Below are 21,553 nucleotides of genomic sequence, written 5' to 3'. Positions count from 1 at the left end.
CAACCCCAGCCTATGTTACATCTGGATAGCCTCTGAAATTAACAACAGCAAAAATTAATTAATTAAAATATGAAACCGAGAGTAAAGTATTATCTAGTGAAATATAAATTTTCACATCCTGGTGTGCTAACAAAAGTAAGGCCATTTTGAAAATTTTGTACTTCAGACTGGTGACAGTGATTCTGGGAGTGACTGATCAGTTCACATCATTCCCTAGCATGACTTCAAAGAGTCTAGGAACCCGACTTTAATGTTTGTAAAGAACAGGTGAACATTTTGCCCAATGTTTTCCAATTATCTTTAACATACCCGATCGGCGTGCTTTCACCAGGAAAAGAAGCGCCAGGTGGAGTTGTTTGTGTCTCCTGTAAACCGGAAACCAGGAGAGCCGGAAGCCCTGCAGGCCGAGGAAGTGCTGCGTTCTCTTAATGTCAATGTTTTGCATCAGAGTTTACCGCAGTTTGGAATTACAGACGTCTCCCCTGAGGTATGGCATTGCATGGAGCAGTTCATTAAAAAAAAAAAAAAAAAAAAAAAAAAAAAAAATGTGCAGTTAGCATGATTTGCTAATCCAACCCTCCAACCCGTGAGGCTCTGAGATGAAAGCTCTTAGCTGTGTGTGAGGATTTTAAAACAGCAATCTCCCTAAAGGTCAGAATCCAGCGTGCTTCACAGTTTGGGTGTTTTCCTTAAGCAAATTCGATTTTCATGGTAAAGTTTCATGATTTGACACCGGATTCTGAAAATCATTGTGACCTTGTAATTATTTATTTATTTGTCTACAAGAAAGACCAGTTAGGTAGGTCTGCCTGTTGCTCACCTGAAACTGATTTGCCAAAACAAAAAAACAACAAAAGAAACCAAAAACTCTACTCAGGTCTTTCTTCCTCAACAAGTGAACCTTTCATCATCACTTTTGTTGTCAAAATAGTCACAAAATACTCATCCCCGCTGCACTCCCATGATTTGGAATTGTGTGAAATGTGCTTTTTTCCTATGTGTAAGAACTCCGGATATTTTCTTCATGGTATTTTCAAAATTTGACACTTAAAAAAGGTTTCTCTACCATTTCTTCCATTTTCCCTACAGGGTGAATCATCCCTCTGTCTCTCCTCTCAAAATCAAATTCATCAGAAAGACCAGCATCCTAAGTAGATGCAAATTCAGTTCACAAATCCATAGGGTTTGGCTTTGAGGGAAAACATGTACACAAAGAAAGTGGGGTACATAGAAACTAAGCAACTGCCTCAAAGTGATTTAAGAGTGAAGTATAAACCAACACTCAACGTGTTTTAGGCCCTGGGTTCAAAAACTAGTACAGGAAGGGAAAGAAGAGAGAGGGAAGGAGACAGGGAGTGAGGGAGGAAGGAGAGACAGAGAAAGAGGGAAAATCAATATCTAGACAAGGCATAATAGTATACCCCTGAGATGCCAGATACCAGTACTCAAGGAGGCAGAAGCAGGAAAATACTGAGTTCAAAGTCAGATTGGCCTACACAGAGAGCTCCTGGCCAGCCTGAGCTACAGAGTGAAACACTGTTTCCAAATAAAACAAAATAAATCCTTCTTCTACACTTATTTTATTCCTCTTTCCAGCAAACCCCATTGCCTTTCATTTCAGCTAATACTATAGTTATTATATTAAAAACTTTAGTACTCAACCATTCGAATCTTGGTCGGACAATTTGGCTCTGTGAGGATTTTTGCCTTTGCATAGTATCAACCACCCAGAGCCTTGGTTTCTTCATATTCTAGTGGATACAGTCCTTATCTAATGGACTTGATATGGATTACATTTTTTATATATGTGTGAAAATCCTCAGATTTTGTTTGTACCAAACAAATGTAATTTAAATACAGGTGACATAAACTTGGGAATACACAGTCTTTTGGTATACTCAGTAGATTGGATCCAGGACACCAATGTATATCAAAATCTTCAGATGCTCGAATTTCCTGTGTAAAGTTATATCTGCATATACCCTATGAACATGCTCCCATGTGCATCAAGTCTTCCCTAAATCACTTATAATACATAATTTAATGTAGTTTTAAATTTATAGGGTTGCTTAAATGATAGATTGGGGAGCAATGGCAAGAAAGTGTACAGGTGAACTAAAGTTGAATTTTCTTCGCTGATATTTTCTATTCACAGTTGGCTAAATTTGCGGTTGCAGAAGCCATAGATAAGAGGCCAAACCATATGTCACTACTGAACCAACACATTCACCCTTCTACCCACACAGTTCTTCCCACTGCTTTTGGTTTTATTCTCTACCCTGCCCTTCTCCCTCCTGCATAAAACTTGCTTCTTTTCTTTCCTTTTATTTTTTGCCACCAGAGTAATCTTCTTTCTTGTAAACCTGGCTTGCTCTCCTAATTTCATAATCCTTTGGTTTCAAAGCACAATGGAATGCAGTCCGGGTCTCTTAGTATGGTATATGGTCCTCCACACGCTGGGCTGTGTAACTGCTCAGTGGCTCCTTAGACTATGTTGAAGCAATTCTAAATTTCTTAGCTGTCATGACCCCCAATCCCATCCCTCCATACTTGTAATCGGGCTGTCTACACACCTTCCTGCCTCATCAGCCTGTTTAATGGCACAGCCTTCCATTGTTCCTTCAAGAACTCTGGTGCCTGCTGCATCATGTCCCCATGGAGCTTAGAGCAAAAGCCCTTCTGCTCTGTGGGCCTTCAAGGCTTTCTCTGCACTGTGGGTTCCTTGATGGGACATGCTGTGTCATTTTGTCACTATCTTTATCTCATTCAGCAGTGCAAAGGACAGAATATGAAAAGCGGAGTCAGCGTGTAGCCAAACACTGTGCTAAGTCCTACCCAAAGTTAGGAAAACAAACACACCAAGAAACACGGAGCGTTATTCTTACATTAGTTAAATTATGCTCCTAGACAGCAGAAAGAAACAAGCTGATGGCTTTGGAATGTAAAGATCACAGCAAGAATGTGAAGGCCGCTCTCCCAACGTGTAAGCACAGTGAAGGAGTAGCCTCCATGGACCACCCATCAGAAAGCTATTGGGCCACAGTAGTTGAAAAGCCTGCCCTGAACTTAAATAACCAGTGTATTTAGCGATCAAAATATGATATTTTCTCATAAATTTATTGGAATGTAAAAAAAAAAAAAAAAACTGTATAACCTATGAAATACTCAGTATAAAGCTCATCAAGTGCTTGAATTGGCTGGAAGAGGCCTTTCATGGTGGTGTGATGGTCTGTTTGAACCTTCTGTTCAGCGGCTGTAGCAGGCCCAGTCCTGAAACTCTAAATGTCACAAGGAGAAAGCCAGGGAAGACAGTGTCCGCAGCATGCCCCTACACAGTGCCTGTTTTCCCGTCCAGCAGGAGAGGCGCTGCAGGAATGATGGACAGTTCTCTAAAGCTACCAGACTCTTCTCTAAGTCCCCCCATGTCTTTATTCTCCTCCCCGCAGTTAAGATTCGACAACGGTTTATGTCTCAACCTGTCTTATCTTGTAATCCTCAAAATATCTCTTCCTTTGGCAGAATAGCCATTAATGGGGGGAGGAGAATACTGTAATACATCCATTTGCCGTATTTCACAATGATGTTTCAAAACACCTATTCCTAAATTTGTTAATTATTTTCATAAGAACAATGTGTTTTTGCTACCCTTTCTTTATATTCCTGGTTTCTTTATTTTTTTTATGGAAATGACTCAGAAACCAAAGAAAAATACCAAATAGAGAATTAGTTTTGTTAATCATCTGTTTCCAACCTTAGTTTCTTGAGGCAAAGAGTTCTTTCCTTTTTTTTTTTTTCTGGAGTGAAGGATCTTTAAGGCAGGGTATCGCTCTGTAGCTAGCTGTCCTGGAACTTGCCATCACCTAGAGCTCTTGATAATCCTCCTGCCTCAGGCTTCCCAGTGTTGGGACTGCAGATGTGAGCCATCACATTTTTTTATATATATTGTATGTGGTACCTAAAACATTGCAAGCACATATTGTTTTATAATAAGATGCCTGTAAAGATAAAAAAATTAATAACCTTCCTCTTGCCCCATAAGTCCCAGAGAATAAAATTAAATTCACTCTTCTAGCTTTTATTGACAATTTTCTCAAAATTGTTAGCTAATCATTGAAATGTTAAGTTCCACAATAATATTGAACAAATTATTTTGGTTTTTATTTTCATTCATTTGTAAATTACTCCAGTTTTCTAACTGCTCTATTTCAAAGGAGGAAGTTACCTTCTTTAAATAACAGGCTGATGAATTGTTGATAGCTGATGAAATAGTTAACAAAGAGAAAAATCATACCACATAAAATATGAGCCGTAATTTGTGAGTTGGGTGATTGTTCCTTCAAACTTGGAACATTAGCCAGTGGGCAAGTGTAAAGAGTTCCAGACCTGGCACACAATGCTGAGGACATGTAGCATCAGTGTTAAAATACTAGATCATGCTGATCACATGCTTGTATCATGCATCCTGCAGTTGAAATCTGCCACTTATCCAACCAAGCCATCCTGTTGTGAGGCGCATCCCGTTAATCTGCCCTCATCAAACGAACCAGACCATTTATAACATTTCTATTTCATTCTTTGGGCTTCATCTCTCCCAACAAGGTGTGCCTCCTGAAACCTCAGTATCTGGATCATCTTCCCGGATATTAGGAATTGGAAATAAAATGGAAATGAAGAAGAAAGGAATTAAGGAGTGAAAAGAAAGTGGGGGGGGGATGATGGAGTGGAGAGCATAACCAACTATGTGACGTCAAGGTATAGAACAGCTAGGGAGGTCATCATCATAGATAAAGGAAATGTCTCCATTTTTGAATAAGAAAATACACCAGCTAATTTCACTGCATCTGAGTTAAAGGGCAGAGCAGCACATCTATGGAATAAGTCTTAAAGATGTTATAGTGGCGTTAACGTGACCTGGCATGGGAGTCTGTGAATTATTGAACCCACAGCCCCTGAGAAAATCTAAAAGCCACTGGGTTAACCTATGCAAAGGCTAGATGGGAGATTACTGGGGATTGTAATCTTTTGATGTGTGGGCTCTTGACTGCAAACTTATCCTTTAATTCCTTATTCAGCTCTTTAGATCTCCAAACAGATAGAGCAGCGCTCAGCAGGGGCAGCATGACTCAGAAGGAACTCTATTTACCAAGAATGTGCAGTGATTGAGTTCAAAACAAGAGCCTTTTTTAAAAAAAAAAAAAAAAAAGCTGGGGGTGGGGCCCGGAAGAGTACAGAATCAATCTTCCATCATCATTGTTTCACTTTAGAAAAAAAAAAAATCAAAACAGGTCTGTCTTCTGCAGAAAGGAGCAAGTTCACGCTCTGAGAACTGTAAGACTACAGGAGGAAAATGGACCCGAGCAGATTTGGAGGACAGTGCTTTTCACCCTCCTAACCACTCCCCTTTCAAATTTTACAAGAGTTTAAGCTCAAATCCTTGTACTTAAATTTGACATGTGCGTACTGGCTGTGCGAAGGCTTAACTAGTTTGCTTTTATAGCAAACAATGGATGCCATTTAGTTGCCTGAAAAAAGAAATTTCAATTCCATTCTCGATTCCTACAATAGTTTTCTTTTCTATTAGCTTCTAGCTGTGTTTATAGAGAAACTGGAGCGGAAAAAAATGGCCTAGCTATTTTCAAAGACGTGAAGGAAAATTGTCACTGGGACCCTGTATTTGCAGCAGGGTCCTGAATCACCAATCACCTCACCAAATCAAGTATTAACAGGTTCTCTATCAATCAAAATATATACCTAAATTATTTCCTTTATCTATCAATCAAAATATATACGTAAATCATTTCCTTTATCTATCTTTCAATCAAAATATATACTTAAATCATTTCCTTTATCTATCCATCTGTCTAGAAAAAGTGAAAGGTAGTATTGTGAGTACATGAATAAGTCTCTTCCCAAATGATTTGTATCATCATCACTGAACTCAAAGTTTTTTTGCTCATCTTTTACTATGGCTTGATTGAATGCAGAGATTAAAATTTCCATAAAGTAGTTTTCAAGGTCAGTATTTTTAATCTCATTTGCAAAGGCTAAATATGTTTTTTAACCTTAAAAGTAGCCAGAAATGATCTCAAAATTTAGGCATCTAGAATATAGGTTTAATTTGAGGCTTTCTTTGTTTTGGGGATCAAGGATAGACACATGCTCTCCAGAAGGATTGTAACATGGGAACATTTTGCTTGATACAGACTTAATGTTTCTCCTACTCAGATATCTCCTAAGTTTTTTCGAGATTTCTTTACCTATAAATCTGCAATATCACTGATTTATAAAACATTTTCATATTTAGGCATGGTAGTCCGTGCCTGTGATCCCAGTATCTAGGGAGTTGAGGCAGGAGAATTGGCTTGAGTTCAAGGCCAACCTGGGTGGGCTACAGGAGATACTCTGCCTAAAACAGAAAACAAAAGTTCAGAGCATCCATCAATGTACTATCCTGTTTTGAAAAATGAGTAACAGAATCAAGAGACATTCACATCTCTTTTATACTTCTCTCGCTCCACTCCTAAAGCAAGGAGCGACACAGTAAAAATTGAAATAATCCTGTTTATTTACCATTTATTACTAAATAATTCTGGCCTCGTGGGTGTTCCCTGTTCCTTTAAACAAAACATAATATCCTGGCAATTTCTATGTGGGATGGTGCGTGAGTCAGGTTTTGACAAAGTGAGTTCCATTTAAGGAGGGAAATGATAGGATAAAAGGAAGAAGAAAACAAAAACAGAAATGGTCCCCACATCGTGGCTTGTGTATTCAGCCATCACGAGCTTTTTGTTTGCACCTGTTTCACTTTTGTTTGAAAGTAAAGCGCAGAGCTGCAAGACAGTGTGGACGTGGGAGGGGACTCGGAGTACAGAGAGCTTCAGCAACAGTTCCTCGGCGCAGAAAAGCACAGAGCTTGCTCACCTGTGAACCAGGTAGTTTCCAAGAGAGGCAGTGCAGGACGTGGAGGAAGGCAAGAACCCAGGAGCCTGTCCCATATGCCCACCCCCTCACCTACAGGATCTCCTGATAAAGAGGATAGCTGTCCTGTGCCTGGGCAGATAAAGAAGCAGCTGTGGCAGCCGGGGCTAGAGGTGTGTGTTTTACTACCCTGAATGGAATCAAGCTAAAAATATGTTGACAGTCTGATAAGGACGCCGGTTTCCTCCAGCTCTCCTTTAACACCGGGCTTTCTGTTTTGCTTTTTAAAGAAAAATGTTTTGCAAGGGCAGCATGAAGCGGACAAAATCTGGAGCAAAGAAGGATTTTACGCCGTTATCATTTTTCTCAGCATCTTTGTTATTATAGTAACCTGTTTGATGGTAAGTTTGCTTCTTTGTGTATCTTATTCTTTGCGGATCCAACTGCTTAGTAATAGGAGATATTTTCCCACTTGAATGAATGTTAAAAAGACCCGGTGTGTGTGTTGGGGGGAAGCCAGCCTATAATCTTGTTAATACGGAACTGTCCTGTAGCAGCAGACAATTGATTGCTAAGACTGTGTGTGGAAGTGTGCATGCTGACCTCTGTAGTGAGACTAGACTGCACTGAAGTGTTTAGGATCTAGACCAACTCTATGTGAAGATTTAGAAGGTAATTTCCTGAGGTCACTGTAGCCCTTAACATCATTGAAGTCTCATGTGCACATTTTGGACTGGCTTTATTTCTTCTCTTATGTCACCCTTAGTGGAGCATAGAAAAAAAATTGAAGAAATGTGTCTTTGGGGTAAAGCTTTTTCTCAAGGGAAGGGTTTATTTTCTTATTTTAAATGGCTTTGAAAGTATTCTAAGCAACATCAGGCATTAATGGAAATGACTACAGCCTTGAAGGTAACCCACTCACTGCTACCTCATTTCCAGTGGAATGAATAGTACGTAGGAATGAAAGATTACACTGTACTTGCCCTAAAGGTCATGATATATAAACAAGAAAGCGTAGTTCTGATTTTAAAAATTAACACCCCAAATAAACCTAAGCCACTAGATTAGACCAGGCGTTGGTGTTGAATTTGGTATGGAATGAGTTAATAATTATCTTTCAAATAGAATGAGTTGGGTTTTTTTTTAATTCATTCTTCTGAAATTTTGTGACGTAGCATAGTATTTGAAGTTTACAAATGGCTTTAATATCGTTTCCTATGTGTTATGTTCTTTTTATTTTGCATATTTTAAGAACTGCCTCCTCTTTTGTTTTACACGTTCCCCCCCAAAAGACATAATGCTAATGATTCTGTCTACAATCAACAGTGTTGCCAAGCATTTCTTTGGATTTTATTCATTTGTGCTCTTGCTTCTGGAAATGGATTTATATCAGAAAGATTGAGACTCAGTCTAGAAAGGAAGAGAGACTCAGTGGATCTGAACTTGAGGGACACAAATAAGGTCATAAATAGAGCAAAGACAGGCACATTTTCAAGATCTCAAAATCTAGGAAATAGCAAGAACATTCTAAAACTCCCACTGTAATGGATTCAAAGATATGTCTTTCTGGATCAGAAATTGAACTTCAGAAAATTGTGACCCAATAATCCAGACAGTAATTTAAGAATTAAGTTTAAAAAAGATTTCATATCTTACATGGTATATATTAAGGAAAAGAACTTTAATGACTAAGATTGAAAGTTTTATAGAAACTGCAGAAGAAATTTTTGACTACTAGTTTAAGGGTGCAGCTCCTTCCCATGGATAACTACACTTCAACATGTGTGAGTCCTCTTTTCTTATCGCCTGAAATCTCAAGTTCTGTTCTCCATCTTGTCGGTCCTCATTTGAGTTATTCACAGATTAAAGGGGATGAGGGAGCTGAGGACTGTAGCTCAGCAGAGCACTTGCTTAGAGCTTGCCAGCCTGTGTGTTTTTTGATCCCTGTCACTCTAGTGAGAAAACAGGGATGGAAGATGAGTAAGGAAATAAGAGTAGAAATCGGTAGAAACTGAGGTGTTTCAGATGATGAGTAAGATTCAGAACAAAGATGAGCGAACGGAGGACAGTGGGAAGCCAGGTGATAGGCAGGAAAGAGCAGAAAAAGGGCAGAGTTTGTGCTGACATGTAAGAAGAGTTAGACATTCGGGAGGTACAAACTCATAGGGTGTGAACATGCAAGATGTGAACATATGAACATGCAGGGTGTGACCATGTCCAGCAGAGCGGACAGCAGCAGCATGGTGTTGGGGTGAAACAAGTTTAGACCGTCAGGTTCAAGGGGAAAAGGGAAACAGTGTTCATGCAGATTATGTGAGTGCATTTAAAAGACTGGTCTCTGCTTAGGCTTAGGAAAGTGGTTGGGGTATAAGGGAGTGTGGAGTGCGAGGACCGTAGATCATTTCAGTGTTTCTGTGAAAAAGATGATGGCGGTGGTGAGCTGGATGGGAGAGGGTGGAGATGAGGAGGTATAAAAGATGGAGTGCTGTGTGGTAGAAGGAACAGGACGTGCGGGGTCCTGATGACCAGGAGGAGGGAAAAGAGTAAAAATGCCCCCATGTCATCTGGCTTGTTGACTAAGTAGTGGTGCTCCCTCTGTAAGGAAGAGACATGTTAAGGTGTGGGAATAAAGATTGGAAGAAAGAACACTTGACTTGTGTGCAGGTGATTATAGATAAATGACAGAAATTGATTGATTGGTTGGTTGGTTGGTTGGTTGGTTGGTTGGTTGGTTGGTTGGTTGGTTGATTTCAAACACTATCTTAAATTTAACTGTGAAAAGCCATTTAAAAAGGAACAGAGGTAGCAGCAATGCTTAGGAAGGGCTTGATATTCATGGAAAAATAATACTCTCTAATAGGATTAAGGCAAAGCCAATTTATCTGATACAATTAGACGCAGTTCACATTTAGAGACGTGTCAAATGTGACCCTCTAAAATCAACTCATCTTCCTGAGTTAGAATGCTTTTGATAATTATCTTAAATTAATTTTTGCCAGGATCTCTTAGTCATAACTACACAGTATACGTTTTGTGCTGAAGTGTACTGGGATACACTTTCTGATTCTCATATGCACAGTACAACCATTCCCTACACTTCTGATGCCTCCATGGCAGAGAAAAAGCTATAGTTAAGGGTTTTTCTTATGGCACTAATTATCTTTATGAAGCAGCAAGTGTCATTATTTGTGTCCAGCCTCCTTACATAACATTGAAATGAAAATCAGATGGTTTTATTATGATATTATATAGGTAAATTGTTATAATAGAAGGTTCCATGTGCTGTACAACAATAACATAAAACTTGCCAAGTTTTTGAAATGTGGCATATTGTTTATGTTCCTTAAAATACAAAAAAAGAGGAGTATAGATTGCCAGACATAAAATTAGACAAGCGTGACATTTTCAAATGTGTGATTTATTTAGCACTTCTCAAATGTGAATGTAGAGTGGGTGGAATGGTGGCAAATAGACAAATAGAATTTTCCAAGAAAAAAAAAAATGTGTGGGCAACTTTGACTCCATTCAGTCTGTTTTTGATGGAGGAGATGTATTACTGAGAAGAATTAGTTCTTAAACTTGAGTACATAATAGAAAGAACACTATCATCTAAATTAGACCTTCAAATATACTTACAGGCTTATTAAAATGTGTAAATATATTCATGAAATGTACATAGAGATGTCTAGAGGCCAGATATTAGAAATCACAGACAGCTGTATCAGTAAAAGTGCTGGCATGGTGGACCCACAGAAGAGTCATCCAGGTGTAAAGTAAAAGGATTCTCTAGTCACGGTCTGGTCACTGAGCAAGGAAATTGTATATTGGACCATCAAACTCTGGACATCATGCACTAATTTCATGTCAAAAGTGGACATAAACAGCTACATTTTTCTAACCTGTTATATATAATCTCTAGGGATGATGGAGCTACAGCCAGACACGGTTGACTCCGACGTCATCTCCAAAGCAAGCCTGTAGCTCAAATTATTCTTTTTATGAATTAAGTAGTCTACCATCACCACCCCACCCCATGCCCGCTTACTCACAGTAGTAAAATAATAGCAGCAATCAGCAATAGTAATTCATTTCTTCTGCATATTGCATACTTACTGGTCCTAAATTTACTACAGCACACAAAGTAATGTTTAAGTGCCCGACTTTACTGATGAGCAAACCAGGATCCAGAAAAGATAAAGAGTGGCTTGACTCACAGCAAACAATGGGTGGGTATGTGTGGGAGGATTGAAAGGGTAGAAAGGATTGGAATTCAGAGTCAAGTCCATCTGGGATGAAAGTCTAAGCTCATGACCATGGCTCTGCTTGATTCCATGAAGGAGTCAACCGTGGTTTCCCTCATTCCTATCACTCATTCTGTGAACTTCTATTTCTGGACACAAATAGGTCTAGGAACACATGAGTATGCCTGTGTTTATTAGGCGGACTCCACCCAGGCAAGACTGATAAGTGTTTGCTGCTCCATACCTGTGTGCTAAGGACACACCCAAATGCACTTAGTACCTTGTACTGGACCTGATTTTATACATCTGTCTCCTGGAAACCTCTGCATTCCTAGGGATATAGTCAGTCTTGTGCCACATCTGCATCTACACAGACTTCATTTTCAGGATGGATTGGGAATGTTAATGACATTAAAAGAATAAACTCATTCATAACTTCCTATAAAATACCACACAGAGCACTGTCTGTTGGGGGCCATCATTTTAAAATTAGAACACACCTTAATCCAAACACAATGTTTTCTGTTACTTGTGAGATTATAAAAATGAAAATTACCCTGAAAACTGTTTCAAAGGGATCTACTTAGCTTCCTCTCCTTTCTGCCTTCCTCGGGTCTCACTGCTGCCATTTTATATTCCCCATACTATAATTCAGCTTTTATAGCTCCTCTTATTCAATATTCCTTTCTCTTTTCCTTCCTCAAATGATCAAATTATTTTAATGCATCCCAAAGCCCCAACACAAGCTCTAAAAAAAAAAAAAAAAATGAAGGAAAAGTTTTAACTTGTCATGGCTCTGCTAGGCTTTAAGAATGAGATTTTTTAAAAAACAAAGTGAATTCTCATAGGAAAAAATGCAAATATTGTATTGAAGGATCCAGTCTGTACAGAAAGTCTCTGACACACACTTCCAGAAGCTTTGGCAAAGAGGTCAGGAAGGAGAATGTATGGATTTGAAAGAAGCCATCGTTGAATGCTCACAGGCCTGGGATTCAGGAGACCTGAATTCTAGACTTTATGAGCAGTATTCTATAAGTATGTGAGCGTTTTCAGCCTCACTGAGAAACAAAGAGGATATACCAGATGAATCTTGGATTCTTTACTCTAGGGCTGCTCAACGATATCACTACTAGAATCAAGGGCTGGCTTTTCTGTTGGGGGTGAGGAGGGTGGCCTTTCCTGTGTACTTTAGAATATTTACCCACAACCTAGCCTATGCTCACTTCATACTCCTGGCACCAGCTCCATGATCCCCCACCCCCAAAGTTTCTCTAGACATTGTCAAATATCCTCTGAGGAACAAAATTCCTACTAGGCAGTTGAAAACCAGTGTTTTACAGCTAAAATCCATGTCAATGGCTTATTTCCAGGAAACAGCTTCATCTTTTTTCCACAAGTTTTACCAATCAGCCCAGTATTTTCAGTATTTTTAAGTGTCATATTTGCATTACATTACATTACAAAATCCAGATTCTGATTTTTCTGAATTCGCATTGTAGAAATTAGTTTGCAAGCAAACTACACAGAGACACGTTAAAAGCCAGAGGTGAAATAGATTACTCATTATAAAATATGTGGCAGAGGCTCCCCACTGAACTCTATGCAACAGAGAAGGACTTTAGGCCCCATCTGGTTTACACTAATGTAATCATAAACTGACCTGTCAAGAATAATTGAGAACAACTCTATCCTGGCCCTTGTTCTCATAGTAGAATGTCTCCAAAAAAGAAAATATAGGCAAGTAATATAATTGTATATTACATTCATATGTGAAGAGCTTAAATTATAAGACATATGCATCGCTCCTTCTATAAATAAATAATCTATATTGTTAGGATTATTTATTTCTTCATTCAGAAAAATGCCTTGTTTGCAACTTAAAAGGTGCTGTCCCACTTTAAAATTGTATTAATTTGTATTTTGATAGTTCTGGGTTTAGCTTGACACAATATATGTGCCATCTTGTTGGCGCTGCCCTACTGTGTGTGTTTCTGCAGAATGGTGGAAAACCCATAGAAGCTGCAAATAAACAGAAAGCGAATGATATTAGGACACTACACACAGGGTGAAGATACCCCCCTTCAGCATCCTCTGTCCTGTAGGTTCAGGAAAGCACAGTACTTCTCTGAAAGTAAACATTGTACATGGAAGAAGCTCAGCTGTAATAATTGACATCTGTTCTCCCCTTGTGCGGTAATGGTGGTCAGGGAAATATTCTAATTCCACTGAAGTGAGTGTGCTTGTTTGTTTGTTTGGATTTTGAGACAGGTTCTTGATGTGTGACCCACATCAACCTTGGATACTATGACCTCAGCCTTCCAAGTGATGAGATCACATATCATTGTTTTGAAAAAAAAAAATCTAAGATTTTTTTTTCCTTGAGGGAGATGATGAATTCCTCCACAATATAGTTTCCAGGTTATGAAAAAATGAGCATTAAAAAAAAACGGAAAAGATTTGCTCTAATTTCCCATTAGCTCTGTGTATGATGTACATGTCTAGTTATACCTGATATGTACATCATTTCTTCTTAAGGAGATCACCTCCCAGTCCATAACATATCCTTAAAACAGATGGCTTTGAAACCTTTCTCTTGTTTTCATCTGTGTCTCATTCTTTAAAGATTCACCTATTATTTTTATGCATATGTGTGCCTACATTGAGTTTATGTGCACCACATGCATGCAGGAGCCTGCTGAGGCCAGAAGAGGTCGACAGATCCGTGGAACTGGAGTAGTAGACAGTTGTGAGCTACCATATTGATGCTGGGAATTAAACCCAGGTCCTCTGCAAGAGCAGCAAATACTCTTAACCACTGAGCCATCTCTCCTCCCAGTTCTGTCTCATTCTTTTGTTCAGCATCCCAAGCAGCCTCTAATGTTGTTAGAAGGTATCACTAGTGATACTTTCTGCACTTCCAATTCTGTTCTTAAGTGCTTGCAAAGAAGATTCACAGCTTGCCAATACGTACTCAGTTCATTCAATTGGAAGGACATTTTATTTCTCTTTTTAAATTTATTTTTTAATTTCATACGTATATACAAGGAAATATGATCATATTCAAGGAGACTGATCTCACTCTAATGGTTCATTTTAAATTGGTGTGTTTTAATTTAATTCTGATCCATTTCTTTTGTTTTGTTTTGTTTTTCAAGACAGGGTTTCTCTGTGTAGTTTTGGTGCTTGTCCTGGAACTCACTCTGTAGCCCAGGCTGGCCTCAAACTCACAGAGATCCACCTGGCTAGGATTAAAGGCATGTGCCACCACTGCCCAGCTCTGATCCGATTTGTGTAGACGTATTTTGCTAAACAGGCTCTTCCTCAATATTATTCTGGGGAATACCTGGAAAATATTTTTAATGTTCTAAAATAAATTTTCAAAATGTGTTTATTTCATAATTTTAGATGAATTCATATATGTGTGTGCACATGTATGCACATATATAGAAAGCTTAAATTATCCAGAAGATTTAAAATATAGAAATAACTAGAATTTAAAAGAATTTTGAAAAGACAGGAAAGACAGAATGCATTTCATGACTAGCTAGGGAGGATCTTATTAGAAAGGAGCAGGAAATCTTCCTTCCTCCTAAACTCATGTCTGCTCAGCTGATGGATCTCAGAAATTAAACCAGGGAGTCCGATGTCTTGAGGCGCCCTGGGGGCAGACACCCTGGGTGCTGTTCACTTTCACAATTGCAGATAATGACTTGTCACCTCTCCTTCCACACGAATTAGCTCCCCAAGTCACATCCTGAGGACACGCCTGACAAAACCCTAGGACTTCTGGTTTTTGTAGAAACCGAGGAGCCCGCGTCAAGTAAATGTGGGTGACAATAAAGGAACAATAAAGAGGTGCTCATGACTCTGAAAGGGGACAGCTATAGAAATAAAGGTGGGAACTGCAATCGAGAAAAGTTGGAGGGAGGTTACTGGGGATACGGACACAGCAAGGGAAGATGGGAGGGGTCAACCAATCTGAAGAGACGGTATAGAAACATGATGTGAGCTAATGGGTGTCCCATCATAATTCCACCTCGTGCTTTTAAAAGCTGGAAAGTCTTGTGTTGGAGAGATGGCTCAGTGGTTGAAAGCACTAGCTGCCCTTCCAGGCGACCTGAGTTTAATTCTCAGCACCCACATGATAATCCAGCACACTTTTCTGGCTTCCTCAGGTACCGGCCATGCATGTGGTACACAGACACACATTCAGGCAAAACACCAGCACACATAAAACACAGAAAGATACTTTTATCTTTATATATATATATATATATATATATATATATATATATATATATAATATATATATATATATATACACACACATATATATGTATATATATGTGTGTATATATGTATTAAATATTTAAAGGGGAAAAACAAGAAAATTCTAGCTGTCCAAAATACTCCTTGATGGATGTCCTACATGTAGTTTGGTCAAGTAGTTAACAGATCCTCAAGCTGATGAATGACTAATGACATGTCTACCAAGACAATGATGAATCGTTAATAGAATAACTATTATTTTATTAATATTGTACCAGCCTTGCTTCCCTGTTATAAACAGATAACGTTATCTGTCTCCATAAAGATCATTGGCCCATGTTTCTTAGCTCTTCCTTCCAAATGCCTCCCCTTTCAAGAAACTCCTATGATCAAATATCATCTGGCATCTTTGTAGACTTATTGCCAAATTTCCTCTTGAATATATCCTTGAGGAATATATTAATGTAACAAACACTCAAGGTATATGTACAGCCTAACTGGAAATACCAGCCAGAGGCAGTCAGTCTCTGCACCTCCACCCCTACCCCCTACCCCCTGCTTTCCACCCCATCCACACCCCACACACCCCTACCTCTGCCCTACTCCTGCACTGAATCCAATTAATGCTTCCTGCTGGGGTGAGGATCAATCTTGTTCATGTGACGTTATACAGATATTATTTATGTAACAAGCATATTCTTTAAAGGAAAAAAATCTCAATATCACAAAAAAAAACAAGAAATTATATCAGAGGGTAGGCTTACTTTATCACTAAGGTTTACTTTGCTGTCTTCTAAGGTGGGGGAGATGATGTTCTTCTGTTCATTGCCCAGGACACAAAAATCTCAAAGAAGCTCTTCTATCTTTTTTTTTTTTGTAGATTATTTATAGGTTAAAAGAAAGGTTTCAGCTTTCCTTAAGACAAGATAAAGAGAAAAACCAGGAGATCCACCTATCGCCCATCGTGTTACAGCCAGCACATTCGGAGGCCAAGACAGCCCACAGCATGGTCCAGCCTGAGCAGGCACTGAATGTTGTCGTGGACCCTCAAGGCCAATGCACTCCTGAGATTAGAAGCACCGCCCCCACCTCAGTCTGCCCCTCTCCCTTCAAAATGAAACCCATAGGACTTCAGGAGAGGTAAGAGCTTTGACTGAGAGCTCTCCTACATGCTGGCTTTTGTTTTGCTTTGTTCTGAAAAGTCTCCTTCAGCTACAAAGGGTGAAACTGGAAACGACTGACCACAAGGTAGACCAGAATGACCAAATGGACACCAGGAAGTAGGTTTCTTGTCACCCAGTGGCATCTCTGTGCTTGGGAAAACCTTTAAGGTACATCTGATTTTTTGAAGCTTGTGTAGATCCAAACAAAGTCCATCTTCAACTAGGGGGTGGTTCCTACCACCATTTATTAAGTACTTATCACTAATAAGGGTCACTAATAAAACAGAGTTATCTTATTTAATTATCATCAAACATGGTATACAGGGGTTGGTGATAAACCTAAGAGTGTTTCCTACAGATGCTCATGTTGTTTGGAGTCATGTGAAGGAGTCTGTGACACTCCTTAATTTGTCTAAAGTTTCCTTTCTGCTTCCTTTAACCACAAAAATTATATATTGATATCCATATTTTTGCTACCTTTATCTGTCTTTTGGGGTATATTTATTCATATGCTATGCTTCCATTTAAACCAAGTCCCATGGGAGAAAACTAGAATATACACTGTACATAATGAAGAGTTATAATTTTTCTTCCCCCAAATATTAAGCTCTTTTCACAGTGTTCTTGAATAATTATGTTATTTCCCAGTGGTGTGTGGAATTGGACATAGAGGCTGAGACAGGAGGATTCCCATAAGTTTGAGGCCACGCTGAGACATATAGTGAATTCCAGGGCAACTTGAACTATAGTATGAAATTCTGTCTCAAAAGAAGGAGGAGGAGGAGATCTGAAATTCTTTGAATGTGTTCCCAGTGAATGATATTACAAGAGAGACATTTGTTGTGGTTAGACATAAAGGACCTTGGCAACAGTCGATGCCACTCTAGAGAGGAAAGAGAGCAAAGTCAAATCGTTCCACCCATATCCTCCCCCAAACAACGACATTGTTGCACTTGGGTATGGCTAAATGGCATCCTCAGATTTGGCCTAGAAATGAAGGTGAGACAGACCTTTCCTCTTGAGGGTAACTTGGGGTCCAGAGAACTGGAATCCAGACCCACAGATCTGTCCTTCATTTGACCTTCACTTCCTTCTGAAGTAGGAAAGGATGAGCTAGATGGGAACTTCTTTCCCATCTCAGACACTTACAGTAGCCTCAAAGAGAAGCCTTGAGGCGGAGATCTGAACGCCAGGGGCAGAGTGGCAGGAAGGGTCTGCTGGGTTATAGACAATGAGGCGAAGGTACACTAAAAAATGATTTAAAGATAGTAATAAACAGTTTTTAAAATATCAGGCTAATTTTAATTACTACCATGCACTGCTAATTCTAAGCAAGGTCAGTGCAACCTTGTCCATGAGAAGAGCTATTGTGGCACCATCCTGTCCTTGTAGACCATCCCCTTAGCATGTTTGAATCTCCAGGAGCATGAGCGTAAAGGTCCACATATTCATTTCATTGTAGTACTGGTTTGAGAAGGGCGGATACTCAGTGGTATCTTACTCATCTTTGTGATCCATGCGGAAATGCTATTTTTAAAAAACAGCAAAAAAAAAAAAAAAAACAACTAGGGCCTAATCAGTATTAAATGGCTTCCATGTCCCCTCATCTGTAATTACACTACCCCATGCATCCCTTACTCCCAATGCCTTCCCCTCTCAAAGCAAGAGAAGTTGTTCTCTCTAAAACTCTCCAAGTCCTTCCTAACTTAATAATTTCATCAATTTTTCTCATCTTTTCAGCTCAACTCCTTCCCCATTAACTATCCACTTACCTTAAAAGTTAGTTTTCAGCCAGGCAGTGGTGGCCTATGCAGAGCGAGATCCAGGACAGGCAACAAAATTACACAGAGAAACCCTGTCTTGAAACAAACAAAGAAACAAACAAAGTTACTTTTCTTTTATATCAAAGATCTTCCCTTCCCTTAGGTCGTTGCTTCTCTGACTCTTTTCTTTCCTTCTTTATCCTAAAGGAACAAAGTATGCTTCCTGCCTCATCAGTTTCCAGCCTCCCTCCTCTTTTGTCTTTCATGTTCTTCTGATCAGTTCATGATCAATGGTCCAACACCCAATAGAAAACACATGCTTCATTTTTCTTCCTATCTAGCACTAAGGACTGCCCATTTCTTAGTATCTCTCCTCTGGTCTACTAGACATTGTTTGAACTGACTCTTAGTGACTGCTTTTGCCTTCCATTCATGCCTTTATCCAAGCCTACCTCAGAGTTTCATTCTGTGTCTACCACTCTGTTTCCTGTGTTATGTAACTACAACCATTTCTCAGGCCGCCTTTTGTTCTTATAGAGATCTTGACACATGCCCTTCTCCTGGGATGCTACTTAAACACAAAAGAAGATGCTCAAAAACAGAACTCAAAACCTTCATCAAGTCATTTCTCTTTGTGTATTCTGAACCTAGGCACCTGATAACATCCCCAACTTCTTCCCCTCTCATGATGTACCCAAGCATCGTGAAGATCTGTCACCTTTCTCAGGAGCCCTTCTTTCCAATCCCATTACCACTGAGGATTCAGGATTTTCCATTTCTCTCTCTCTTTCTTTCTTTCTTTCTTTTTTTTTTTTTTTTTTTTTTTTTTTTTGGTTTTTTGTGACAGGGTTTCTCTGTGTAGCTTTGCGCCTTTTCTGGAACTCACTCTATAACCCAGGCTGGCCTGGAACTCACAGAGATCTGCCTGGCTCTGCCTCCCAAGTGCTGGGATTAAAGGTGTGTGCCCCCACCATGTGGCCCCATTTCTCTTAATTGATGTCATGCTGAGCCTCCTGCCTCAGGTTCTAGCCTTCTCCAGTCCATCCCCAGACATCTCAAGCAGTAGTATTCTAAAATACATTTGAATGCCTTTCTTTTTAAATTCCTCAGTATTTCCACTTTTCTTTTTGGAAGAAATTGATCATTCCTCTGTATGGAATATGACACCCTCCCTGGTCCAACTTTTGCCAGGCTCTGTCAAACTTTATTTCCTGCTAAGCACCCACACACATCCATCCTCCTACTGTGGTTTTTTTTCCAGGCACCATCCCAAACTCTCTAAAGTCCATGAAATAGCACTTGCCTAGGCTCTGTCCTTCTTTTCCCTATTTGCTATTAGAAAGTACCACCATTGCAGTCAGAATGAATCTGTGTCTACAAATCAAAGGAATGAGAAATGTTTTATTTCTCTCTAACCTATACTAAGCTTTTGGTCTAATTCCCATCCTGCCTAAATGGCAGAAACTTAATCTCACCCGTTTCTGGTTGACTCAACCTCAGGCCTCACCTTGCTTGGGGATTTCATCTAGCTTTTGAAGGGCCCTTATCAATATAAAATGTCAGAATCCCATTTGCCTTGATGCTGTCCATTCAAACTGCCATTTGCTAAAATGCCCATGACCTCCTGTATCCTCAGAAGTTCCCTCATGACTGTTGCTACCAACTTGTTCCTTCTTTCTAGTCACACAAGCCACTCTGTTTCTGATGGTGACTACTTCTGGTTCCCTCTCTCCCCATCTCTGGACTTTATCCAGCACGCTCTGACATACCTCAATATGTTCTCACTGCTGACTTCTATACCTCAGGTGGAAATATAGGAAACCCTACGCCAAGACTCCATCCCTACAGCACCAGCCACTTTTCCTCATGGTTCTACCAAGGGTCAAGGTCCCTTTGCTGAAGATCTCCCACTTCAGTGTCTCTCCAGTGCTATGCTCTCAAGTCACCCCAGCTAATACTTCACCATCCTCTAAGTCCGTGGACTCTTTCTCTGGCTTTGTGAATACAATTCTCTACTTGTGTTTATTTCCTATTCCACTTTACCTGGCATCCACACATTCAGACGTGTTCTTCCACTGCGCACCTGACCTTTAGAACTCAAAAAGATGAACCCTTGCCTTCTGCTCTCACATTTCTTCCTACAAGCAAATAAAACACCAAACAACTTGACAACGTGAAAGCAAGGAAAGTCCAAAGGTGAGGGGAGGACTGCGAAAGGGGGAAGAAAGTTCACCTGTCACTTCCTCTTGAGTGACTCAGGGTCGGTCCTCACAATGACTCTGTGCCTCATCCTTGTAGCCCAACACCAACCCAGGAACTTCTCTTCTGTTTCCCTCTACATCAGTCCTAAAACTGATGTGCATGGATTGCTTGTAGAACTCTCGTGTGTATTGTCAGTTTTACCTTAGTGACCTCTCATAGCCACTAGACTCTGAACTTCTGGCTGCTTTATCTCTTACATATAGAACGTTATCTCTAGAGATCAGGAGCTCCTAGAAATGCCATGTGTAATTCTCAGGTCAACTTCCAGCAGGCAAACACTTTGCTCATTTTTTCAGCCCTTGCTTCCTCCTCCTTCTGTTTTTCACTCACATCTATCTGCCATAAATCTCTGCCAGCATGGCATAGTGGATAGCTTGAAGAGTGATAAAAATGCAGTGCCTATATTGTGTGTTACACAGTCAAAAAAAAGTTTTCTGATATTTCATCTTTAATCCTTAAATTTTTATGCTTATGTATTCTAATGGAAACTTTTAAAAAAGCCTCATGTTTTTATTTCCAGAGCTTGATCGTGATGTAAAGTAATAATATTTTGTTTGTTGCATAAAAGCCTGGCTATAAAACCATGAGATCATAAAGGTTGCCTTATTAATCAACTGTCCTAAAAGGCTCTTGGGTGGTGCTATATAAATCTCTCATCCAAGGATGGTATCAATAATATAATTTTAGTTAAAATATAAGTAAAGTGAGATAGAGACCAAATGTACATGCTTATATAAATAGGTATATATTGAAAATGATAAAGATTAAAAATCTATACAATGTGGGGGGTTATAGTAGCTATTATTTCTCTATTCTCAATTACCCACCCCCAAATCCCAGTGATCCCTGATTGTCCAACTTTCTCATTATTGATAACACTCCTCACCCTGGGCCTGGTTTGCATTACTTCATCTTTGAACTGGATTGTCTGATTATT

General features: G+C 39.5%; 1 protein-coding gene across 3 annotated transcripts in view; it reads left to right on the top strand.

Annotated features, from left to right (window-relative positions):
* Ptprr (protein tyrosine phosphatase receptor type R) overlaps positions 1–21,553 on the top strand; it is a 246,902-nt gene that overhangs the window by 142,987 nt on the left and 82,362 nt on the right. For 2 of the 3 annotated variants that reach the window (XM_028877961.2, XM_028877962.2), the window contains 3 exons: positions 332–487; positions 7,209–7,319; positions 16,309–16,568. In XM_028877961.2, the coding sequence (XP_028733794.1) occupies positions 332–487; positions 7,209–7,319; positions 16,309–16,568 (527 nt within the window). Of the gene's footprint in view, positions 1–331; positions 488–5,530; positions 7,092–7,208; positions 7,320–16,308; positions 16,569–21,553 lie in introns of those variants that run through there. The other variant, XM_037196754.1, reaches the window with a different exon arrangement.

Source organism: Peromyscus leucopus, chromosome 18, assembly GCF_004664715.2.
Source record: "Peromyscus leucopus breed LL Stock chromosome 18, UCI_PerLeu_2.1, whole genome shotgun sequence".
Taxonomy (NCBI): Eukaryota; Metazoa; Chordata; class Mammalia; order Rodentia; family Cricetidae; genus Peromyscus; species Peromyscus leucopus.
The sequence above is the reverse complement of the archived record's forward strand: the minus strand, read 5'-3'. Positions and strand labels throughout refer to the sequence as shown.